The sequence below is a fragment of the Pituophis catenifer genome, unplaced genomic scaffold, assembly GCF_029215685.1.
Source record: "Pituophis catenifer annectens isolate HBS135680 unplaced genomic scaffold, rPitCat1.0.hap2 SCAF_3, whole genome shotgun sequence".
In the NCBI taxonomy this organism is placed as follows: domain Eukaryota; kingdom Metazoa; phylum Chordata; class Lepidosauria; order Squamata; family Colubridae; genus Pituophis; species Pituophis catenifer.
Genome location: NW_027256883.1, coordinates 137,790,427 through 137,817,822, shown reverse-complemented (window position 1 = coordinate 137,817,822; position 27,396 = coordinate 137,790,427). Strand labels below are relative to the sequence as shown.

General features: G+C 37.5%; 1 protein-coding gene across 1 annotated transcript in view; it reads left to right on the top strand.

Moving 5' to 3' along the window:
- The window catches only part of PRKACB (protein kinase cAMP-activated catalytic subunit beta), a 79,886-nt gene that overhangs the window by 39,172 nt on the left and 13,318 nt on the right, over positions 1-27,396 (top strand). The window contains exons 2-5 of the mRNA XM_070941232.1: positions 18,937-18,998; positions 21,509-21,637; positions 24,517-24,615; positions 26,593-26,675. Coding sequence (XP_070797333.1) covers positions 18,937-18,998; positions 21,509-21,637; positions 24,517-24,615; positions 26,593-26,675 — 373 coding nt within the window. The remainder of the gene's footprint in view (positions 1-18,936; positions 18,999-21,508; positions 21,638-24,516; positions 24,616-26,592; positions 26,676-27,396) is intronic.

Below are 27,396 nucleotides of genomic sequence, written 5' to 3'. Positions count from 1 at the left end.
AAAATCAGTTGGCCAGCGTGCACATGCGCGCTGGAGCTGAGCTAAGGAAATGCTCGGGTGCCCAAAGATATGTCAGGTGGCATGCGTGCCATAGGTTCGCCATCATGGGTCTAGTACTTATTTTTATTTATTCGTTAATTTTTTATACTAGTCATCTCCCCTATAAGGTGACTCTGGGCAGCTTACAAATAATAAGTAGACTTACAAGCAGGTAGTATTCAAATTGTAGGTTGAAGTTTGCCAACGCCCTTTTGAGATTAAAATACATAATTTGTGATAATACAGAGCAGTAATTCAGAGTTTATGCAATCAGGTAGTCATTGCTTAGCAACCACTATAGAAACCTGTAGCTTTAGCGCTAAGCATTGCAGTTGCTAAGCGGAAAATGAGGTGACCATAATGGACTTACAACATGACTTTCCATTTGGTTGTTAAGGATGTCACTGCAATCGTTAAGTGAAAAATCACATGATTGTGACTTACAAGTTTACTTTCACATTCTCCATTAACTGCTTGTCACAACAAGATGATCAGAAAGCACACAAATAGTCAACACATGACCACAAGATACTTCGACAGTTGTAAATGTGAGATTTGATTCGTCTCAAAACTAGCTATTTTTACACATCAGAACTTCAGGCATTTGCTAAATGAGATATTAAGCAAGGACTATGTGTACTACAATCTTTTAAGAGGATTTGAATGGTTGATTTCAGAATAATTATGTTTGAATCTATTTTAAATCTGTAATTTAAGGATTTAACTATATAGAAATAAATAAAAAATGCAGTTTAGAATAGTTTTCAGCTGGATACAAATGCATTCAGAAGCCATTTTTGAAGTTTGTACATAAATCATATTTTAATTTTTGTCTGAAATCATTGTTCATGAGTTGAAAGGCACACAGCGTTAACAGGCTATTCTTGGGAATATGCAACTGAATTATACATTGCTTCCTAGAAAGTCTACTTAAGCCTTAGGGTTAACATGTTATATTATCATGTGGGTAACATAAAAATCTAAGTACAGAAAAGGCATCTCCTGGTTTTTCCTCAGAGGGCTTTAATATCAGATATTTCAAAACATGCCATGCTCATCTACAGCAGAACAATAACAAAAGTTTATATAGGTTCCTTTTTTTCCCAGCCTGTTAATCCTTCACCTCATCTATCCCATATCATTAGAAACAATGACAAAAAAATACATAAACTCTTATTTTGATCTGAAATGCCTTTCTCGTTTTACTACCACACTACCATCCATCTGTTTCATGGAGTACTGGAACACATACTATGAAAAATGTTGGAGCTCAGTAAGAAAAAAAATGCTTGAATTAAACTTTAAAAACATTTTTGACAGAAAAAGGGAAAAGATCTATATTAGATGGTGAATATTATATATTGCAGAATCTTTTAAGACATTGCTTGGCATATTCTCTTTGCAAAACTTCTTACACCTCATGTGTTGGTACACATATATAAACTCTCAAAGAGGAAGCTGTTTGTCTGTGGGTTAACATGTTGTAGTTAGTAATAAAAGCAGAAGTTCAAATCTTTCCACCCTAAACTGATGTACTCACAGAATCTTTTATTTATTCTATGAGAGTTCTAACATTTGTCTCTTAGGAACAATATTTCCCCATTAATTATCCTTCTAAACATCCAATTTATACAACAGGGGTTCCTAACTCCCAATCCGTGGACCGGCACCAGTTTGTGGCATGCAGAAACCAAGCCGTGCAAACAAGTGAAGCCCAAACTGCGGGATGCTGGCAGCACATGAAACCATGTCCCCTTCAGTTCGTGGAAAAAAACTCTCCACAGAAATGGTCCCTAGTGCCCAAAAGGTTGAGGGCTACTGGTATACAGTACTGTAGTTGTTTAGGGAGATTTTCAGAGCTACAGTGTTTGATTTACAAAACCAATTAACAAACACATTTGTTTTCCATTTTGACATGATAGAAAGATTCATTGCTTAAATTTATCTAGGTTTAGAAAAGTAGGGGTTTTGTACAATTTACTTCGTTTAGCAAAACCATACCAAAAGTTGTTACGTTGATGCTCAGTTTAAATTTTCAGGTTCATAAACATGCCTTCATACATAGTTTTTCTTATTTACAGTTAAGCTTACTGACTGATTTCATACTTCATGCTAAACAAATATGAAACAAAGCACATTATGGTTTAATATGATGAATGATTCAGCCCACTGCATACTATACTGATGTCTGTAAACCTTAGTTTACAGCCATCAGTATAGTATATTTTTTATAATTAAATTCTAATCAAGATTAACATAACAACACAATGATGTAAGTCAGATGCTTTGGAATCTCAAAATCTGGCCAAATTATGGATTTCTTATAAACTGCTTGGCAAAAAAAAAATGGATTTTGTAGCTATTACATTGGTATATCATCACATTTTATCTGATTATCTAAAAGAATGGCATAATATAAATCATGTTGTAAATCACATTGGGTTTGTTTGAATTAGCTGTGTGAATGTTCTAAAGCAGGGGTCCCCAACCTTTTGGACCTCAGGGACCATCAAGTTCATAATTTTAAATCCCGTGGGCCACTAATACGAATCCAGTGTGCCGCTTGCTGAAGCGCCTGGACTCCCAGTGACAGGATGGAGTCCTTCAGGCATTCTCCCTCCTCTCTCTCTCTCTCTCTCCCCCTCTCTCTTTCTCTCTACTTTTCTCTTTCTCTCCCCCCTCTCTTTCTCTCCCACTCATTCTCTCTCTGATTCCCTCTCTGTCTCTTTCTTTCTCTCTCGTTCTCTCTCTCTTTCATTCTCTGTCTCTTTCTCTTTCATTCTCTGTATCTCTTTCTCTGATTCTCTCTGTCTCTTTCTCTCTTTCATTCTGCCTCTTTCTCTCTTTCATTCTCTGTCTCTTTCTCTTTCATTCTGTCTCTCTCATTCTCTCTCTGATTCTCTGTCTCTTTCTCTCTTTCATTCTCTCATTCTCTCTGATTCTCTGTCTCTCATTCTCTCTTTCATTGTTTCTTTCTCTCTCTCTCTCATTCTGTCTTTCTCTCTCATTCTCTCTTTCTCTTTCATTCTGCCCCTCTATCATTCTGATTCTCATTCTCTCTGATTCTCTTTCATTCTGTCTCATTCTCTCCCCCTCTTTCTCATTCTCTCTCTTTCATTCTCTCTGTCTCTTTCATTCTTTCTCTCATTCTCTTTCATTCTGTCTCTTTCTCCCCCCCCTCCCACTGTTTCTCATTCTCTCTGTGATTCTCTTTCCCTCTCTCATCTCATGGGCCAGCCAGTGTCTTGGGGCTGAGAGGAAGTCAATTTAATTTAATTTAATTAATTCAATTTATATGCCGCCCCTCTCCAAAGACTCAGGGCAGCTCACAATACATTTTAAAAAATTATAAAAAACATTTAAAAATTAAAAACATTAAAAACTCATTCACGCCATTCATTGGGGAGACGCTTCAGTCAAGCGTCTCCCCCGAGAGACCGAGGTGCGTGGAGCACCAACAAGGGCCAGAAGAAACGGCCACAAGATCCAGTAAGAGATGAAGCTTCACTCCCGCTCTGGAATATGAAGCGAATCTTCATCCCCCCTCCCTTTCCCTTGCCAGGCGAGGAGTGATTGGGAAGTGAGGGCGAGGGGTGTGGACAGCCACTGGTAGTTCAGCCAACAGGAAGCTTACAGCAGGGGGAAGAAACAGCCCGGGGTTGCTGCCACCCGTTGCTTCAGCCTGCCTGCACCGCCACCCCCCTTGCACCATTACCTCATTCCGGCTGGCAAGGGCTGGCTGCAAAGTTGCAAATTGCACAAACCTCCCTTTACAGCAGAGATTTACAGCCCCACCATGAGCTGCCTGGCCAGTCCCATATTCCAGAGCCCTAGTCACAGGACTGGCCATTGCTCATCCCGGAGCAGCTCCTCCACCTGGGTGCGCCGCGGACACCAAAATTTTCTCATGGACCATCGGTTGGTGACCACTGTTCTAAAGTGAGTAGTATCAATAACCTGGTTTTGTAAGTAGTTACACATGAAAAAAGATTTAACATGGAACCAGTTGTGTCAACCTCGTGGATATATTTCAGTATTTCAATGACTGTCCTGTGTACTATCACAAAATACTTATGTATAAATATCGAGTTACAGAAAATAAATGATTTCCCAGTATGATAAGCTACACTTTTGTCTCAAAGTATCCAAAAGTTTGAAGGGGGTGAAGCCCCTCCTCAAGAAGCCCTCCCTGGACCCGGCTGTATTAGCGAACTATCGTCCAGTCTCCAACCTTCGCTTTGTTGCAAAGGTTGTTGAGAGTGTGGTGGCGCGACAACTTCCCCAGTACCTGGATGAAGCTGTCTATCTAGATCCGTTCCAGTCGAGCTTCAGGCTAGGGTACAGCACGGAAACAGCATTGGTCGCATTGGTTGATGATCTCTGGAGGGCTCGCCACAGTGGCTTTTCCTCTGTCCTGGTCCTATTAGACCTCTCAATGGCTTTTGATACCATCGACCATGGTATCATGCTGCGACGATTGGAGGGGTTGGGAGTGGGGGGCACCATTTTGCGGTGGTTCTCCTCCTTCCTCTCCGACCATATGCAATTTGTGTTGACAGGGGGACAGAGGTCGACCTGGAGGCGCCTTGTTTGCGGGGTGCTGCAAGGGTCAGTCCTCTCACCCCTTCTTTTCAACATTTATGTGAAGCCGCTGGGTGAGATCATCCGTGGTTTCGGGGTGAAGTTCCACCAGTACGCTGATGACACCCAGCTGTACATCTTCACCGCAGACCATCCCAATGATGCCCTTGATGTGATGTCCCGATGCCTGGAGGCCGTGTGGATCTGGATGGGGAGAAACAAGCTCAGACTCAACCCTTCCAAGACCGAGTGGCTGTGGCTCCCGGTGTCCCAGTATAGTCAGCTGGTTCCATCACTGATTATTGGGGGTGAGATCTTGACCCCCTCAGAGAGGGCTCGCAACTTGGGTGTCCTCCTGGATGCACGGCTGTCTTTGGAAGATCATATGGTGGCCGTGGCCAGGGGAGCTTTTTATCAGGTTCGCCTGATACGCCAGTTGCGTCCCTTTCTGGACCGGGATGCCCTGCACACGGTCACTCATGCCCTTGTCACGTCCCGTCAGGACTACTGTAACGCTCTCTACATGGGGCTCCCCTTGAAGAGAATTCGGAGGCTCCAACTGGTCCAGAATGCGGCCGCGCGGGTAATTATGGGGGCGACATGGCGCACCCATGTAACACCTCTCCTGCGCGAGCTGCACTGGCTCCCGGTGGTCTTCCGGGTGTGATTCAAGGTGTTGGTTACCACCTTTAAAGTGCTCCATGGCTTAGGACCGGGGTATATACGAGATCGCCTTCTGCCGCAGATAGCCTCCCACCGGCCAATATGCTTCCACAGAGAGCGGCTCCTCGGGGTGCCATCAGCCAAACAATGTCAACTGGTGACACCCAGGGGGAGAGCCTTCTCTGTGGGGGCACCAGCCCTCTGGAATGAGCTGCCCCTAGAGGTTCGTATGATCCCCAACCTGCGTACCTTTCGCCGCGCCCTGAAGACTCTTTTATTCCAACAAGCCAGGCTGGCCTAATAGGAATTTTTAAATTGATTGTTTGTTAGTTTTTAATTTTGAGGGGCCAAATTTTATATATTTGTTTTTAAATTGTTCTCAAATTTTGTGGTTTATATGTGTTTTAATATGGCTGTACACCGCCCTGAGTCCTTTGGGAGAAGGGCAGTATAGAAATTCAATAAAATCTAAATCTAAATCTAAAAGTTTCCAAAAATCATTGATAACTAATAAATTACATTCCTGAAATCATACAAACATGTACATTTAAGAAATGACAGACAAAACTACTAAATTCATAAGTGCCCACCAAAAGGCAATCTTTTGTAGAAATTAGAAAAAATACCTATGAACATAGGCATTACAAAATTTTAGTACATATCCTTTCAATATACCACTTATACCAACAAACGGCAAAATACATCACCGTATTGCCATCCACCACATAAAATTGCTGAATACATGGAGAAAGGTAATCTAGTCCAAATTCTCAATGAAACATGTTTCACACACAGTGAGTATAGTCTTCTGTCCTTCCTGCAAGCTTAAATTAGGTTAACCAGAATGCATAACACTTTGAAAATGTGCATTTAACACAGCATGGCTTGTCCTGGGTATAAAAGGTAAAATCTAAATCCTTAGGGAGGACAAGAAACTGTTTAAACATCATTTGTGGTATCTGGGTCACAGGTGTCCTGCAAACACTACTATACTAGAAACTTAAGAAATGTGGTGAAGATGGTTAATATTGTATAATAGAAAGAACAATACATTATAATAGAATAAGTTATGGTGTGGGATATTTGATGTAGTAGTATAGAGCTTCAACTAGAAAATTCTGAGTTGTTTGCCTCCAGAGATATATTGAAGCTTATATATATAAAATGAGATATTTTCTGTGTGAATAAATTAAAGCTTTAGAGAAAGCTACTGGTTGGGTACAAGCAGACGGATAATTCTCCTCTATGGTTGCTATGGAAACTAGCAGTGCTTGCTATAATTGAGAGCATCTTAAAACATCCTGACATTTCCTTTTTTTCTCTCAGCCATTTTACATTATTTTTATGTTGTATAGGTAACATCCATTCAAAAGAAAATAGTTAATGAACATTCCTGTTTGAATATCAATCTACTTTGCTGTTATTTTTTATTGGATATTTTAAACTGCCTGCATGAAAGCAAGCTCCCTGGATTTGTTTGTCTTCCAGTTCTAGTGGCTGTGTATATGGGTTCCATTGCATCTACTGTAGAGACTAAAAACTAATTTAACGGATAAATTTTATAGCAATATGTTTCTGAAAACTAATCTTTCAATATGAATGGTAAGTTGATTCATTTTTGCACTTCTGTTTAGATTATTAATTGAACTGCATTTCTTTAAAAAAATAAATCTGTAAAATTATTGTCGTGCCATTGCACATTTGTCATGAGCATTTTTCCTTTCTATAATTTGAATAATAGAGAGTTGCTGTTTTCAGTCAGTTGATACCAAATTATTTAATATTGTACAAGCCATTGAAAAGAAGCATTTCTTACTATAAAAGCATTACATAGGATGTGAAAGATAATGTAATTAGCTTATTTTTTGTAGATTGCTTTTAATATACAGTATGTAATTAAAGTTTGGTAATTTTAGAGTTAGTGCAAATAACCTTTTATTTCGGTTTACTGGCATGTTTAATGTCATATACATTTCTACATAGTATTTAAGTAAGTAATTTGTTTCATGATTGGCTAAGGACTTTTCTTAGTTGGCAATTGAAACTAATATGTGAAGTAATGGTCAGATGGACTGATTAGCTTGCCAAACAGATTTTTGTTATCATTTCTGACAAGAAAACTTGATTTTGATATCAAGCATGTACTGTAATAGGCTGAAGCAAAGTATTGTCATAAATTTAATGGAATTGGAAAATTAAGAATAAAATTATGATGTGTATAATAATTATTTTAGAATTTAGATAGAAATTTATGTTTGACCTTATTTTAGCAAAGATCTCTGCTTCTCTACTTTCAGAAAAATAACTTCTAAAAGATTTTATATAAAATTGTAAGTACCTCAGCAGTCTCAAAACACAGCTTGAATAGGAAAGCTATTTATTTTTAGCTACCTTGGGTGGGGGGTCAATATAGAATAGAACTGAAAAATACTTACTTGCAGGGTTGAATTTAAAAATATATTGACTAAATATAGTCTTATGAGGCTCATAGTAGATATGCAAAAAGGAGTTCTGACTTGTACAACTATCTAATTTAGTCATGGTAACTGACTATGCAGCTGCCACACAGATTGCAAAAACGTGGCCCATATGGAGTGTAGGCTATCTTCCCTTGAATTTCCTCTCTCCTAAAAGATTATACTAAAGGATTGTGATACTTTTTCTATATTCTTCTCCATTGTGGTGGTGTCTTACATACGGTTTGCCTCAACATAGTACATAACATTTAGAATCAGTAACCCACATGTTTATTCTTCCTCTGGATCAGTTGCTATGTGTATAATGGAATGTTATACTGTATTTAAAATGTTATGCTTTTAATATTTGAAGGTATCCATAAGAGTTCACACTGGATGCTTGCAGAATTAGCTTTAGCCATAACATCAGCTGAAATATTTGTCGATTGTATGAACATGTGTCCCTATTTTGTTTCCAATCAAAGTACTTACAGATGAATATATATATATATATTAATAGAACATACTGTATATAGATAGAATCTAGCAAATGTATATTTGAATTTGTATTTGATATCCTAGGCAAAATCTAGGAGTGATCACACAATTTAAAACTATATGTATTTTTATTATTTTGTGCTTATACCCCCCATGCACACATTATGCTGAGATATTGTACCAATTCATGAAGACCAAGAATATTACAATCAAGCCAGATATAATGTTCTTATTTTTTATTAGAAGAACAAGATCTGATGAAGACCAATCTCATTTTGAAAAAAGAAAGTCTAAGCTTACCTTCAACAGTCTCAGTATAGTTGTTTATAGTCATCAGAAGATTCTGTTCCAAAGTTCATAAACCAGAGTTCTGATTAAGAATGGTGTTGAGAACAAGATTTCATGTTGATTGGTACCATTATGGTCCTCTACTATTCTGTCTTTAGGTATCTGGCATTAAAGAAAACTTTATTCATCTGAAGAATGTGATATATTTACTTTCTTTTATACCTCCCTATAGACTTCAAGAAAACAGATGGGAAAAAGTCAGAATTAAAGATCTTAAATTAACTAATGAGATGCATATTTTCCTATAATATTTATTCTCTTGTTTCCACTGTGGTCTGCATTCAGTTGGGGTTTTTTTTTCAGATCGTCACTATCCTCTGGAGTATTAGTAATGAAGCAATATGCTACCAAAGTAATTGGAATACATTGGAGAAGAAAAAGGTAGCTTATAAACCCTGCCTGGATTTGGAGGATTAAAACACAGCATATTAATCTTTGACAGCCTGAAAACTCAGAGCTATGTGCTGCTCCCTGAAATCCTTGAATGCAATCCCCAAGGCCCCATTAAAAATTACCACTGTATTATAATGTTTAATGTGATAAAGTTAAATTATTGAATGCTGGAGAATAATCATGCTAAATGGATTTGTAAATTTAATATAATTGTAGTTATATTTCACTGTAGAATAAATTTAGTTTGAATTTTAACCTTATCTATTTCACCTGGCCAAACTTTTTTTATATATCTAGAGCACAGGACACAATCTAAAGGCCCATAATGTAGTCCATCTTTTTATCTATGGTGTACTTTGGAGCAGAGCTGGAAGATGTCCCATTGCTAGATTATGAATCCAAACTGCAGTCAGAAGCATGGCATTTAAAAGTTGAAATACAACAATCCAAAAATTGAAAGTTAATACAAAAGATTTGTATAATACAAGTTATTTATTTAGTTTTAATATTTATATATTAAAATTAATCTTCTAGGCCATGGAGATAAATAATATAAATAATAAAAATTGCAGTTCAAGAAATAAAACTTTCTACTCTTAACTGTGATTGTGAACTGTGATTGTTCTTTTCATATTTATCTGGCATTATGACAAGCCATATCTTCCCAATGTAATTGTTGTTTCAAAAGTGACTAGATATACTATAATTTTCATCCTGCTCACTTACTCCTGCTCTGGTGGCTAGGAAGACTAAATCCATCATCATGCAGGGCTGACTAAGACATTGTAGATTGAATGTTGCTGACACATAGAATTGAAGTAATAGGCTGGAAGTGGAGATGTCGCGTAAAATCATGTAGTATGTAGACAACCACTGATATTTAATGCAATTACATGGATTATCAGTTTGTAGGTGAATGCTCTTAAAGGATCAAGTAATTGTCCTATTGTCAAGTAGGAGTGGCTTTTGTAACAACAATTAAGTTTAGGTTCTGTTATGACCTAGGTGGTCAAGGCAAGCCTTTAGAGCAGGGATGTCAAACTCGCGGTGTCATGTTGTCATGTGACATATCACAAGTTTTCCGCCCTTTGCTAAATCGGGGGTGGGCGTGGCCAGCGTGTGATACATCTGGCCCATGGGCCATGAGTTTGACATCCCTGCTTTAGAGAGGCTTTATTGCTCTCAATAAGTGTGCAGCAAATGGCTCGCCAATTATCAGTAAGGCTCCACCCAACACTACCCTGAAGGCAGCCACCCTTAGTCCCCAAACAATAGCCCATATATTACCAGGAAAGTCCACAAGGGAAAGTCCAGGCATAAGACAAATGGCAGTCCTCAGGACAAGATACAAGGCAAAGATAGTTCTGGAGGTAAAGCAGAGCAAAGGGCAAAAGCAGTCCATAAAGCAAGACCAACGGTAGGCCTTGAAGCAAGGCAAAAGACACAAGTCAAAACCGAGAGAGAGTAATCCAAAACAATTGGATCCAAAACAATTGTTCCTGGCAAAGACTAACTCCCCCATGATTTCTCCTTAAGTCTGTCCATTCCAGGTGTTCCTTGTGAGGAGGGATGGGACAACCTCCTTCCAAGTAGCCTTCCAGCCCTTCTCTGAGCTTGCTTGCCTACACTCCCCTCTCTGTGGCCTTGGATCAAGTGGGAAAGGCATCTTTTCCTCATCTGAGGTGATCTGCTCCCTGTCAGTACCAGTGCTTGATCCTTCCCTGTGTCAGTGAAGGCAGGCAGCTCTTTGCCAAGTTGACCATTTCCTCCAATGCCTGAAGGGCCTGAGGTAGTATCCTCCTCAGTCCCTGGGTCTCTCCACACATGCCAAGGGAGATGTGCCATCTCTGTCAGACAGTCCTGGTTCCAACTCCTCCTCTGAATCGGGCTCCGAGGGGGCCATGACAGGTTCCTGCAGAATAAGTAGACAAATCTTCCTACACAAATTTATTTTAATGGCAACTAATTATTATCAAACTCCAAGACTGATAATAAATACCTGCAGCAGTTCATTTTTAAGTGGCTATAATAATCATGTGTCTGTAAATCTTGGCATAGCTGTTTTCTTTTATTCCCGTGTTATAGAAACCAGTTGTGCAGTTATCACTCTCTCTGCATGCTGCAATACACACAGTGTAAAACAAAAACAAAAAACTCAGCCATCTCTAAGATGATCTGCAGTTCTGGGTCATTTTTATCGTGAAGGATCAAATTCGAGCTATGAATTAAGTTTGGATATTAGAGTATCCCACAGTCAAGTGGTCACCATTCAATTGCTTCACAATTGGCTTCTGACAAGCAAGAGTTAATGCAGAACATAGAAGTAAAATTGTTAGTTGTAGTGGCACTTATTAATGGAGTTGCCAGTCCCAATTTTGGTCACTAGGAGAGCAGTGTGCATAACAAGGTGCTCCTCATTGTTTTAAAATAGCTTCTTTTTAGACAGAATTGCTGAACATTTTTGTTCCAAACTTGTTCATTAGTTTATTTTATCGGGGGTTTCAAACTTGCAGTGTCACGTCACATGACGTATTGTGACTTTTTCCCTTCACTAAAACAGGTGGGAGTGGCCAGCATGTGATGCACCCGGCTGGCCATGAGTTTGACACCCCTGCCTTGTATGCTTTGGAAAAATGGAATGATTGGTCTGTCACAAAAACCTCTCAAGATTAATGATGATAAATTTTATAATTTTAACTGGATTAAATAGGAGAAGCTGATAATGCTGGTGATGCTGAAAATGAGGTTGACAGGACTCGTAGCTCTTAGTGAGGTCATGCTTATTGGGAAGATCAAAACATGATGGACAGAGCAAAGAGTATTCTTGAACAGGGGTTAGAGCAAGTAGTACCTGGCAAGAATGAGACTAGGCAGTAGCCTGAGAGATCAAACTCAGAAGGAGATACCAGTACCATTTGTATAGTTGTCTAAAAAAACTATATGGATATAGCTTTAGCATTACAAAAGTCGACTATGAGATCTTTATGTGGACAATGTTCCTCTGACTATTAGAAAACAATGTAGTAGTTCACAAGTAAACTTCTGAGTAATGATGTAGACAGACCAAAGTCAAACATTGATGGGGACAGAATTGAAAGATGAATTAGTGTTCTACAAGTCACATTAAATCATAACATTGAATGTGAAAAGCATGAACTAAGGAAATACAGTCCTTATGAACATGGAAATGAAATAAGTAAATTGAACACTTGAGAAATTAGTGTAATTGGTGAATTGAAGTGCAATACGTTCAACATATCCAGGAACAGGCAGAGCAGCAATATGAAATATTGGCGTCAATATAGAATATTAAAAAGTCGATGTGCAATATACTGATTTTTTTCAATTTGAGAAAAATCAGTATATTTCATGCATTTAGTAGTCTTCAACTTACAACCACAATTGAGCCCAAAATTTCTGTTAAGCAAGACAGTTGTTAAGTGAATTTTGCTCCATTTTACAATCTTCCTTGCCACAATTGTTAAGTGAATCTCTGCAGTTGTTAGGTTAGCAGCAAGGCTGTTAAGTGAATCTAGCTTCCCCATTAACTTTGCTTGTCAGAAGGTCACAAACATGTCCCCTGGACATTGCAGCTGTCATAAATATGAGTCAGTTGCCAAGTATTTGAATTTTGATCACGTGACTGGGAATGCTACAACAGTTGTAAGTGTGAAAAAAACCTCGTAAGTCACTTTTTTCATTGTTGTCGTAACTTCAGTCACTAAATGAACTGTTGGCCCAAACGGTGCTTTTTTCAGGAGGCAACTGGACTTCCTTGTTTTTTCTTTGAAGACGTTTCACTTTTCATCTAAGAAGCTTCTTAAGCTCTGATTGGATAGTGGGGAATGGAAGGATTTATATTCCTTGCAGACAGCTGGTCATTTGCATCCTTTTTGAGGGTTGTTGAAGGATTTGGAGGTTTATCTGTGCCCTCAGGGTCACCTGAGTAGTGCTAATGGTTCTTGTAGTCGGCAATATTTTTTTAAAAAAAACTGTTCATAATCTTACACCATTTGAAGGATGTTCATCTCAAATTGCATAGCTAAAAGTCTGTAAAGATCCTCAGTCATCCAGCTCATGGTTGTCCCAAAAATTGAGAATCTCAACAGACTTTTAAATGAACTGTTGTAAGCTGGGTATTACCTGTATATGAAAGAACATCTGAAAAACTAACAGAAAAAAATACTTCAGGGGAAAAAAAGCTGAAAACAATTTCTCAAACATTGAAAGATATCTAAGTAGCTTTTAGAATAATTAGTAAACCCAATAATTTCTAAGGATGCTTTACAGTGAACTTAAAATGAATCAGCTTCAAAAATTGAGTTTGGAGATACAGTGATTCAGACCAGTGAAGATAGTGAAAGTAGGGATATGTAAAGGTAAAGGTTTCTCCTGTCCCAGTCATGTCTGATTCCAGGGGACAGTGCTCATCTCTATTTCTTAGCCGAGGAAGCCAGCATTGTCTGAAGACGCTTCCGTGGTTATATGGTCTGTATGACAATATTCCAAGGCACATGGAATGCTGTTACCTTCCCACCAAATTGGTACCTATTTATCTACTCACATTGCATGCTTTTGAACTGCTAGGTTAGCAGGAGCTGGGGCAAGTAACAGGAGTTCATCCCATCACGCTTGGGTCTTGAACCTGGGCTGCAGCTTTCCAGTTGACAAGCCCAGTGTCTTTAACCACTGAGCCATCACACTCCCGTGAAGATAATGATGCAGGGATACATACATCTTCATATATATTGTATTTACACTGTAAATATAAAAATGGCACAATTGGAAATTAATGCTGGTACAAGAGCCCACTTTTTCAACTGTTGTTCAAGATATTCTTTCTTAATTGTAAAATGAGATTTATACATTTGCTTTGATATTTACCCCAAACATTTGAAAGGGAAAAAAAGCTATCATCAATAACAGTGTAATTTACATTTGAAGACTTTTCTTCATGTTTCCATTGTGTTTGGCATAAAATATCATTTTCCATTAAGTTCCTTGGCGCAGCAAATTCAGCATCCTACTACCATCTTACATATCTTTATTTCTGCACAGGGCAAAGAACGCTTTTTTTTTTTTACTAAACTACCTTTTCTTGCATATTAAATAGGAATGAACTAATTTTATTCTGGTGATTTAGCTGATACTTAACTTTATTTGCATTGTTTTATTTCTACCTGTGCATATAGTAAATTGAGTGAAAGTAAATAAAACATTGGAGGAGTGAATAGTTTTGGAATTGTCTGCTTAACTGTTTCAGCTAGGAGTATTGCATCATTTAATCATATAGAAATAGAAGACTATTTTTAGCAGTTGCCTACTTTACTTGGTTTAGTATTCATGTATATAAAGATCATATGTTGAACCTATCCTTTTCACTACCTAGTATACATCTTGTGGTGGCATGTGGGGTAATATTTTAAGACAGAATGCAATATAAGGGGGTGTGGGGGGAATGATCATGATTGCATACTACTTGAATGTTGTTTAATTCCACCCACCAACTTGAACTGCTGAAAGGCAGGCTACTTTTTCATTTCAAAATATGAGCTGCCTGATCAGATATGTGTGTAATTTCTGTGAATTCTGCACAGAATGTGAAGTTCTCTCCCACGCACCCATGTTGCTTGGCAGCTTTGAAATTTCACCTAGCATTTATTCCTATTTATGCAGTGGGCAAAAAGAGAATGTTAAGTCTATCCAGTCTGCACCACCATTCTGTGAATGTTATAGTGTTTTTTTCTGAGCTTTTCGTATAAATCGATTTTGATATTAGTGTGCTTGAATCTGGTTGTTCAGATTCCTTATAAAGCTATTAGAGGTAATTTCTGTAGCACATGATGTAAAAATTGTTTGTCTTTTTTACAGAAATTCCATTTGTTGTTGCCTTGTCCACTTTGGCAACATATGGGAGGGCTGGGGTATTTTGGTATCTATTCCTAGGAAAGAAAGGAATGGAGACAAGAACATGATAAGAATTAATCTAGTTTTTATATATTATATGTGGAAGATGTGTAAATCCTTTTTCTCTTTCTTCTTTCTTTTCTTCACATCTGTGTGGGTGAATACTTCTGCAAATCCTTGGCGAAAACTTTAGAAATCTTTGGTATGGTCATTTTTTTCATTAGAACCCAGAGTCATTGACTACATTACAAAATTATTAAATGGGGAAATTACAGTTATCCTAATTTTTAGAAAAATATTATGAAGTTTATAGTAAATTTTGGGGAAAAAACATGAAATGTGCACTAGATAGAAAATTCATAATGGAATTATCTTTACACTTAAGAAGGCTATGGATTTTACATGATACCCCCTTTTTAAATAAGTAGCTAATACCAATTAATAAAATGACATAACTATCTTCTGATTTTGGTTGAAGCATTTTAATAATTTGATGTTAGACTAAATTGTTCCTAAATTCCTAATTTCAAAGAGTTAGTATTTACCTTTCCACTCTTTTCAAATATAGAAATGCAAAGTGAAATCTAAAAATAATAATAGGCACAAGTAAAAGAAGGCATAATTTGAAACTTTTAAAGGCATGCCTTGAAAGTCATCTATATTAAAATCATTTGTTCTTATTGGGTTTATTTCTTTGTTGTTGCAAACTTAAAATTAAATACTTGCAGAATTATTTGCAGTTTCATGTCATATCTCTTAAAAGACTATTCAGAACAGCACAACTTTAACTTTAGATTAAACTTTACTATCTTAAATGAAGGAATGTCAAACAAGCCCACTTGAAGTACTCATTAAATGATTTTAATATGTAGGTTGGACAAAATATTTCCTAAAACATGCATGCTGCAGATTGTAAAACCACTAACTCTAAATTTAGTTCAGAAACACATTGACAGCTTATATAGTTGCAGTATTAACTGCTGCTAATATTAAATAATATTCTAAAAGATAGTTCATTAAACACACACTCCGGGGCCACACTCTACAAATTAGTATCTAGAATCCATGTTCAAAATGTTCTCAGTATATTGGCAAGTATCAGCCATTAAAGTCTTTAGATGCTGTATTTGATCTTAAAACTTCAACAATTTAGTCTATGGGATATTTAACAGCCCTGTACAAAATAAGCAAAAAAGGTGATTCCCAGCATACAGGATCAAGAACAAAGCACGTTTTCCCACAAATTGGGGGAAAAAACAACTGCAAAGTTTTCAAGATTTGCACAGTTACTTCAGAGGCTGCTTCCCAAATAGAAAATGGAACAAAATGGCTGTCAATGTACATATATGAGACAGTTGGGAACAGTTTAGAAATAACTCTGCAAGCCTGGAAAAGGTGCAATTTCTTTTAATGATTTAAAACATGCCCCATACTTTTTTCAAAGAATTTAATTTACCATATTTCAAAATTTCCATCTCAGATAATAGGTCTCTTTACTGTAGAATATTATTTAAGACAGGAATCTAAAAAATGCACAACTCGCTTAGAAAGTGGAGCATACTGCTTCCTTTTCGCCTTTCAGCCCCAGTCCAGGAGCCCTCAGGCAAACCTGGGCTTGCTTGCATATTAGGCAGATATATTAACCTCTAAGCCACAGGTCACAAAATAGTTTTTGCGACTGAGGGCTCCTGGATTGGGGCAAAAAGGTGAAAAGGAAGCAGTATGCTCCTTCCCATATTTGGGTAGACCAGGTTGCTTTGATAGAAAACCCATTTAATCTCCCCTAGCACAAGCTGACAAAGTGAGGAGAACCTGTGGCTAATATATCTGCCTAATATGCAAGCAAGCACAGGTTCGAATCCCAGAAGGGTATGGCTAGCTGATGAGAGCTAAATAGCTTGAAATAGATGTATCCTAGTCTCCCTTATATAAATTTAAATTTATATTTAACACAAAATAGTTTGTCATGTAACTCACCCATGAGAGACTTCACCCCAGTGCAACTTTTTCCTTACCAAGATCTTTTCTGGATTTAATTTTAGTTTGTTCTCCCTTGTGCAGATTAGGCAATGTTCAAGGATGTTAATAATTTACATAGAATCAGAAAGAAAATAGCAATTGAGCCAGATGTCATCAGCATACAGACACAGAATGGCCTTATAGCTCTAGATGCAGTGGAATGAAACTGGTTTTCTGGATCCATTCAAATAGGGAGTTTCAGAACATTGGTTTTCTTGGTAGATGATGCAGGAAAATAGACAAAGGAAGTGCTCCTGGTGGCTTAGAGGCTCACTGCCAAATAACTATACCTATCAGTTTTATGTAGCTATTGCATAGCATAAGAGTTTCTCTAATGATACAGAAAGCCACCGAGAGCACTCACTTCCAGATAAAGCTCCAGAGTAGAACTCCTTAGCTATTTTTTCTAGATTACAAGTAAACAGTTCACACTCAGTAAACATGATTGACTTCTGTTTGATCAATTTCCTCTTTATCAAGGTTATTTTGTGTCTCACTTTCCTCACCTTTATATCATATATAAAATGTTACTAATTTTCACAAAAATTTGTCCCTTAGTTCTGCTTATTTGTCTCCCCTTATTTGCATAGTTTTAATATTCTTGGATTTTCAGATTGAACACAAATTATTGTGTTATTTAATCAACTATTTAGCAATAGGAATAGCACTTAGACTTGCATACTGCTTCATAGTACTTTACAACCCTCTCTAAGCGATTTACAGAGTCAGCATATTGCCCCCAACAGTCTGGGTCCTCATATTTATATGCTACACAGAGCCTCAAAAGGATATGGATATCTAAGTATCAGTTTTTTTTCTAACTGATTCGAAAAGAACATTATCTTAAGCTACCAACTGGCAAAGCTCAACCTGCTACCAAATTTTTGGAGACATTCCATGAGAATAGTACATCAAAAGAACTGTTCCAGAGAGAGATTCTGCCTCTGTAAAACAGCCACTTAGTCATATACTTTTAAATGGACGCAGGCTATGTAAGGCACAGAGATCACAGTGAAGAATCAGATATGTAGTTGAAAGTCTGGTTTTTCATGATCACCTGTCCATTTATTTTAACCCATGTATCTCTCTTCCATAGGCATATTCTGGCGAGTGGTCTGGGTCTAGGATTGCTCTGTCTCTTGGAGAAGTAGAGTCGAAGCATTAACAAAGGACTAAATATTAGCAGAGTTTTGATTAGCGCCTTAGCCCAAACTGCAAATTCCATGCATGTAAATGCAGAGATGAGCACTCAACCATGAATACAATAACATTCCATTTCATATATATATATATATTTCCTCATCAACATTTTACCACAGCTTGTCCACTTCCTATAAAAGTGTAAATAGAATTGTCCCTATCCTACCCCTCCCACTCATTTGAATGTCCCAGATTAGTAGAATCGATCACGTGTTTTGCCTGGAGATATCAAGTACTCTTTATATAGAAGTGCAAAATAATCTATCAGTTTGGTTAATAATCATATTTAAAGGCTTTTTAAAAGACAAATCATATTGAATTATTGTATTATCTGTGCACATTTTATACAGCCATGATCTTTCTTGAAATGCAAAATTAGTAATTCAAGGTAGTCTCTGACTGTGGGCATTTCTAATGTGCAATTTTGTAACCTCCTAGTTTGCCTTTGCTTGCAATACTGCAATGCTATTATGCACTTGATTCCTTAGCTTGCAAACAGCCATTAAGTGACAGTAATGCACTGTAGCAAGAATTGCTTATTTTTGAAATATCAACCGATTAAAAAAAAAAAGCCTCCTCTAAGAGGGTTCTGAATCACATTCAGTTCTGCTTGTATGTTACAGTTGTGTGCCTGTTAGATTTAAATTAGTTTAAGCAAATTGTGCTAAAATTTATATTATAATTCATAGAGAGCTGATAGAACTCCTATAGAAATTTTGCTTTTTATTTATGGATTTTTTTCAGCATTTCTTGAAACAGCTTTAAATAATTTTGAAGTGTTCTGCTATGTAGTGAATTGAACCTAACAGTTTTCTTTGTTTTCTGATTTCAGTGAAAGAATTTCTAGCCAAAGCCAAAGAAGATTTTTTAAGAAAATGGGAAAGTCCTGCTCAGGTAAAGAAGTAATTTAAATGTTACTTGTTATTTATTCTAATTTATGGTATTCAGGAATAGAGAAAATCTCTATTCCTTTATATGAAGGAATATTCATATAAAATCTCTATTTATTCTAATTTATGGTATTCAGGAATAGAGAAAATCTCTATTCCTTTATATGAAGATCTTTATATGAATAATCTACTGCATTATACTAATACACTCCAAGAAGAACAGTGCATATTGTGCTAAATTATAACAGTTGTTGCCATTTCATGTGTCTATTTTTTACACACATCCTGAAGCCAATTCTCAGTTTCATTCACAATCCATGTTTGCTGTAAAACCTTTGGGCAAATAAACATTTTTGCTAATTAATATTTGAGTACATATATTGTATGGCAAGATTTTTATTTTATCTCTAGCACATAGTGTTCCAACGTATTTGTTCAAACCTCTTTACTTTAGTGCTTTGTTGAGGCAAGTTGATATATTTCAACTCTTTCTATAAAATACCATCCACCAGAGAAGCGAATAAGCATATGGGTAAATATTTGGATCCTTAAACTGTTCATTGCCATCCTACTGAAGTTTTCAGTTTGATGATGGCATAGCAGTGGAAGCAACATCTGCCTCTGAAATGATGATCATTAATATTTGCAGCAAAAGCAAAACTTTGCCACATTGCCAATTGAAGCATATATCTGTATTCCCTCCAGTATTAAGGGGCACAAATGAGGATAAAAATAAATCTTATTATTACAGCTAGAGCCAGCCCACCACCCCCGCAGAACCCAGTAATTAAAGCCAGATGGCTACATTTCTAAGAGTGGAACGCCTTTTCCACTGAGACCAACCAGGTCTTGGTAAGATATATAAAGTTGCACTCTCCTCCAAGATAATGTGTTGTGTGAGAGCAAATTCGTTATATGTCAGTCTGTCGTTCAAAAGCAACAACTGAAATCCAGGGTCACTAAGAATCCAGGTGCCATGCACTGAGCATAGAAACTGAGGACTGGACAGTGGGACCATTTTCAAACAGCAGATCCAATATCCTCAACTGTGGCTCACCCTCCATTCCCATCATATATCCTTCTGCCCATCACTGTTGAGGTAGTTCTGTCTACAGCCTCAATTCCCACCCTTTGCATCCCTTCACAGGCCAAGGACACATATATAGTCTCCCACAATACACACACAAATTGAACTCAGCAACCCATCCTGGCCCATAGGGAACTCAGTCAGACCTGCTAAAACACTCTGCAGCCTCAGGAAAGACAAGCCTTTTCAGGCGAAAAAAGAGCACCCCAGGACCCATTCCATCCAAGTCTTGCTGTGTTGCGTCATCATTCCTGGGAATGAGGAATGAGCATATATTTCCAGTAGGGTCACCCAAGATATGAATGTCACTCCAGCTGCCAGCTAAACTAAGCAGGTGCCTGTATTGGGCAGTAGTGATATGCAGTTGCTAGGAGCAAAAACTACTTGATGGCATGTAATCAGGTCTCATCACTTTTTTCACCCCGCCCTCAAGCTAGCATCTATCAACCACCACATCAACTAGCAGTCCAGGAGGCCTCGGTCAGCAATGTTTCCAAGGGTGGGGGTGCTTCACAGCCTCAGTGCTCATAACCCAGGGGTGTCAAACTCGATTTCATTGAGGGCCAAATCAAGGTTGTGTTTGACTTTGGGGGGCCAGGTGGGTGTGGCCAGTTCAATGTCACTCATGTCGGGGGCACCTGTGGTGACCCAGACAGGGCTGTAGGGGGATCATCCTGCAGCCCTCTGCCCAGTGAAAACGGAGCTCGGGAGGGCTGCACGCGGCCCTCCCGAGCTCGTTTTCACTGGCAGAAGTACTGTGGGCCGGTCCTTCGCTATTCCCAGGGCAGCCCCATGTGCCAGATGTAAGCGGGCAGCCCCACGTGCCAGATCCTGCAGGCTGGATGCGGCCCGCGGGCCTTGAGTTTGACACCCCTGTCATAACCACAGCAAGTGTTTCCATCTTCCTTTTCACACTTAGCTGGTTCATGTCTTCAGTACACATAAACATATTATTCTATGCAACTTGTCCCTGACGCTTTCTGAGTGAGTAGTAAACTTGACAGAGCTCCAGCACTTTACAAAATATATCATTTAACCAATACCTTTTCAATACATGAGATAGAAATATTAGCTATTTCTGATTACTGTTCCCATTTGGAAACACAAGAACTGCTCTATAGTTCATTCATCTATTCATTCACCTCTTGTACTTGGGATGTTTTATCTGTTTCTGAGTAATATTGGCGCCGAGAATAGGTTATTTACAATTTCACATGCAAGGCTTTCTGCGCTACCCAAAGGTTTTAGAGCTTGATCCTAGGTTCCTCTACAAGCATAACAGGTGTTCTGTTTCCCAAGTTACCTTTTCTCTCCAGTAGAAACGGGTGCTATCCTGCTTAATAAATTATATGTATATTTAATTGAATAAATTACTGTTATAATAACCTGTTACACTTGGGATATTTTATCTGTTCTTACTAATATAGAATACTGCTGGGTTAGATGATTTCGAGAGGCTTAAAACACTTGGAACTGGATCATTTGGCAGAGTCATGTTGGTGAAACACAAATCTACAGAACAGTATTATGCCATGAAGATACTGGATAAACAAAAAGTTGGTATTTTTATTACAGTTTACTTAATTCTGTATTCACCGATATGTATGTATATTTCCCTGCCAAGCTGTGGTTCAGGTGGGGTAAAGTTTCATTGTTTCTGGGTTGTTCACATGCCTCTTGAATGCTATTTTCTGCACTAGTTCAGCTCAGTGCAAATCCTGCTAGTTTGCTTTGTGTTGGAAGAATGGCATACCGACTGCTCTAGAGATATATAAAGCACATGCTGAGTGTTCTCCATTGACTGTATTTTACAGAGAGCATTGGTCAAGTGCCTTGTTCAGTTGTAGCTCAATTACTGTTTGAAAAATGACTTAGGAGAAGAGTTGAGATAAATCTGAACAAGCAATAAGTATACAGTGCGAATGGAAAAAATATGGCATTTTATAAATGAATCTTGAGGTTGTGCTTATTATTATTACAGCACATAACTTACCGTTATTAATATGTGCAGTGAACAGGTGTACAGTTATGAGTATGAGTAGTATTAAGTTATTATTTAATGGAAGAAATAGTATTATTCTGCAACATTTTCACCTCTAAAATAGTAATAGAGACATGTAACAGTTAAAGCCCTTTTTTTCATTTTGTAGTATTTTAAGGTTGGGATTTTTTTGTTGGTGAAAGGAATATAAAAGAGGATTTTGATATTTAGGGTCAATAACAACCATGGTGCAAATGTTAATAGGCTGTTACGGATCCCGGAAAGAGAATTAGGGAAATCCAAACCTAGCTACTATGGAAATTCACTTTTACCCCAGTGTCAGAGTAGATATGCTAGGTAGGGGTGCCAGAACAGGGCATTGATCTTGGCAGTACAGTTCCTAAACAACGCTCAAGCTAGCATGTTGGTTGCAATAGAATTTGTACTTTGAATCATTTTAATAAAGGAAAAGGATTTTAAAAAGAAAAGAAGATGCTCCTCCTTTTCTGACACCTACCCACCACAGTTTGATCAAGGTATTTGATTTGTTTTAACACCTAGCAGGGGGAATCATTTTTACATAGCATATAGGAAATAATGAATATTCAGAAAAAATGTAATATTTAACAATAAACTTTTGTGTAATGTCATATCATTTTAAAGCATCTCTGTTTAGACTGAATAATATTTGTGTAAGTCTGCCTTGTGTGTGTGTGTGTATATATATCTGTGTTTTTTAACAAATGAATACTCCTTGGTGTAAGTATTTGAAAAGAAGTGAGCTAGTTGCTGATTAACTATTGTCAGATTGTGTAGCCAAACCAATGCTAACATTTATCTATATTCACAACATCCTTTTTGTTTTATGAATATTCTGCAGTTTTTCTGTTCACTTAAATCTGAGCTCTCTCTTAAGAAAATTGTATTTTTAGATTGGATTTTAATAGAGTTTCATGTAGTTGGCAGTTACAAGTTAGAAGGGTTGGCATGCAGCAGCAACACTTTAACAAGCCAATTTCATTATGTTAATATATTGAAACAATGTAACTAAATGTTTCAAAACGTGTAATGTTTATGTCTTCAATTCCAGCATTTACTGCTACTGTATTATTGAATTACAAAAGCAGCTGCATTTTTAAACTTAATTTTTCATTAATTGAAAATTAATTTTTTTCAAGCAGCAGTAATCAGACACTTGATATCAGAATGACACAGACAAATGGTGTGGTTATGTCATAGCACTGGATGCAAGTGCATGTCATATCATTTCCACCCTAACATAAATGACAGTCGTTTAACTGACTTTCACATTTCATTTGCCACAGAATAATTTAATTTCAGAAAAATATCCCTTTGTGATAAGTGCCAGTTTGGGATAGTTGTTAGTTAAGGCACTAGGGTAGAAACTGGGAGACCATGAGTTCTAGTCCTGGTTTAAGAGACAAATCAAGTTAGGTGACCTTGGGCCAGGCACTCTCTCTCAGCCCTAGGAAGAGGCAGTGGCAAACCACTTCCAAAATCTGCCAAGAAAACTGCAGGGATTTGTCCAGGTAATCTCCAGAAGTCAACACTGATTTGATGGCAGAAAATAAACACGTCTCTGTAATTCATGTTATAAAAACATGGAAGAAAATGAGTATGATAGCTGTTAAGTTAAATGTAAATTTCAGCAAAGGAATAATTGTAAAACTGTAACAAAATCAAGATGTCATTCAGCATTCATGGGATGTAGGGCTTCCAGACACTGCTTTATCTTGTCTAGCCTGAATCAGGCCTTTCTACTCTCTTCCTACGTCAAATGTTGTTTGCTCATGTAATTAGCATTAGAGTTGAAATTATTCTTTGTGGGGGTATTTTCCAGTGATTCAGATTCTAACCAAGTTCTCAAAAATTATTAGCCTCATCATCTTCACCATCTACTCTTTCTCCTTGAAGACACTCCCATAATCAAATGTTATAGTTTAATTAAGAGAATAGTATGAAATACATCATTTTTTGTAAGTTCTTTGGGGGTGTGAGGTTTTTTTTTTAATTTTAGATGATATGCATTAAATGAACTTTCTAAAACTCTCACTGTAACTTGTTGCAAGCATTCTACAAACTGTATTTGTTCAGATTACTTGTTATACATCTTATGTACAGTATAATCTGAACCCAAAGATGAAATAGAATACAGTTCTTTTATTCATTAAGCCAGGTTTCACAGAAGACAATTTTTCCACAGAGTGGGGGAGGGGGGTGTTGGGTTTTTCGCTCACTCACCCGCCACTCATCTCCAGCTGTGCAGCTCAGTTCCTAACAGGCCACAGAGTGGTACCAGTCCATGGCCTAGGGGTTGGGGATCCCTGCTTTAAGCCACTTATAAAATGCAAACTGATTTTAGAACTGATCTTTTTCCTATTTTTAACTAAATGTTTTGTTTTGAATCCTTTCTAAAATGGACTTTGTTCTTAGGTGGTTAAACTGAAGCAAATAGAACACACATTGAATGAAAAAAGAATATTACAAGCAGTGAACTTTCCTTTTCTTGTAAGACTGGAGTATTCTTTTAAGGTAATAATTGGATTAGAAAGTAACACTAGTTACTTTTTTCTAGCATAATTTGTCTTGTAGTGCCCAGTGGGTGCCGCATTTTTCATAGAAGTTTATTTCCCAAATAAGACGAGTCCAAAGATGATTGAAGATGCTCACTTGTTAAAATTACATGTTAGATGCTTCACTAATTTAATATGATTGCAAGTTTTACAAATTGAACAAGTCAGTTTAATAAAATAAAGTAAGCCCTTTGGTCATATTCATACATCACTATTTAAATGAAAACTATGATCTTTGTAAACCAGAATGTGGAAAAGTAATGTGCTGTTGCATCTAGCTAGCTAGATGTCCAAATCTGGTATTATCAATTAAGTGCTCCTGACAAACTATTTGCTATAAATTAATGGCCTTCATTAACTTAATATTTGTTTATAATCCATTTTTATTTTGATATTTTTAAATTGGGTTTAAGATTAAATACAGTTTCAAGTAGTAAGATGACAACAGGTGTTGGTGTTAATAGAGCTAGTTAATAGAGCCAGTTTGGTGCAGTGGTTAAGGCACCAGGCTAAAAACCAGGAGATGTGAGTTCTAGTTCTCCTTAACCATGAAATCCAACTTGGTGACCTTGAGCCAGCCACTCTATCTCAGCTCACCTCACCTCACAAGATTATTGTTTGGGTGAAATAGGAAGAAGAGGGTGTTTTGGATACGTTCACTGCCTTGAGATATTTGCAAAAATAATGAAGGCAGGATAGAAATAAATAGAAATAGAAGTAGAAAGCATACGTAGCCCTGACAGTGGTATAGAAAGCAAGGAAAATACAACCCCATGGCTTATTTAAAAGAAATCTCATATAAAATCCATCACCATGGATTTTGCTGTGGCATGGGAGATAACATTGAATGGAATCTATTAGCAATTGACTTAAATTTTTTTAAAAATGGAACAATTTTCATTGCGTACAGTTATATAACAAAGAATGGCATCAGAAAAAATAATTCAATTCTCCAGCCATACGTTTAAATGTAACCGTGTATAAATTAAAATTACATACAGGTAGTCCTCACTTAACAACAGTATTTGGAACAAGAATTTCCATCACTAAGCACTGTGGTCATAAAGCACATCACATGATCACGATGCCAGCACTTCCAGCTGTCATCATTAAGTGAACCCTGCACTGTTGTTAACTATGATGCCACCTGGTTGCCATTTTTATTTATTTATTTATTTATTGGTTCGATTTATATGCCGCCCTTCTCCGGAGACTCAGGGCGGCTTACAATGCGTTAAGCAATAGCCTTCATACTTTTGTATATACCTGCTTAGTAGGGCTTTCGGGCCCCCCTAAGCGGTGTTCTTTTTGATACAAAGTCAGCTTATTGCCCCCACAATCCGGGTCTTTTTGCACACCTGCCAGCTTCTGCATTGAGTTTGTCTTTGGAAGCCAACAGAGAATGTCCCAAATGGCAATCACATAACCAGAGTATGCTACGACATAATAATTGCAAGTCAGTTGCCAGCAATCACAGTCATGTGACTACAGGGGCACTGTGACAGCCACAGTTATGAGGACCAGTTGTAAATACTACTCATTCAGCACCATTCATACAGTTACTGAATGAGTTGTTGTTAAATGAGGACTATCTGTCTTATCAATAGTTGTGTACAAAAACTCTATATGATAACATTGTTGTGAGGAAAAATCCATTAAGTTTTTATATGTATAGAATTTTTTGCCAAAATCTCATGCACACTTACTACTGCCATTATCGCTCCTTGTGTTCTTCTGTTGAGAATAATGGAGTAAGGCTGGTCAATTTTAATTCAGCCAGGTACTCTCTGTTTCACCCTGCTCTTTTTCCCCCCCACTTTCAGTGTTCAGGAACATTGAGTGCTTAAATAAACTTTTTGTTTGTTTGCCAGAAATATATTTAGATCTTTGAAAGTGTATTTACAATTTCAATTAACGATACTTCTCTATATTTTAGGACAATTCCAATTTATATATGGTTATGGAATATGTTCCTGGAGGGGAAATGTTCTCACATTTAAGAAGAATTGGAAGGTTCAGGTAAGAATAAACAAATAAGTTATTTGGGAAAGTATATGCTGTCATTCCTAAGTGATTTCTTTATGGGAAAAGATGTACTTCACTTAGCATAAACTTGAAAACTTTCTGAAATAGCTTTGAAAAACAAGTTTTGGTTTGGCATGTATACAATAGTTTTATATATTGAAATACATAGGATCTGATCCAGATAGTCCTCCCTTGACTGACCACTTATTCCACAACTGTTTGATGTTATGATGTACTGAAAAAATAACTTTATGATCAATTGACAACCATTTATTACATTGGCAGCTTCCCTCAATCCTGTGATCAATACAAAGGGTCTGGTCTGTTTTTATTACCTCTCTCCTCTTGCACAGTGGAGATTGGAGACGAGATTAGAAGAAAGTAAGATGGCACACAGTCGAGAACACACATAGAAAACAAAAGCAATGTGTTAGTCCTGGCAGCTGCTTGCCAAACAGCCACTGTAATCCCCAAAGTGTGCCTGCTTATTCTCTTCTGATCCAGAGCTTCTTGTGGCAGAGTGCCCTATTAGGGAGGGGAAAGATGACCATCCCCCAAAACCAGATGGCGCTACTCAGAAAAAAAGGCAGCTCTGCAGCCATTTAGCAAATCTTGGTTCCTTTGCAGTCCCCTCCATTCAGTCAGTTAAACTTTTCCTCCTAGCTGAGCAGCAACCATGAGGAGACCTTCATACCAGTTAGCTTTCCTCTGCCGC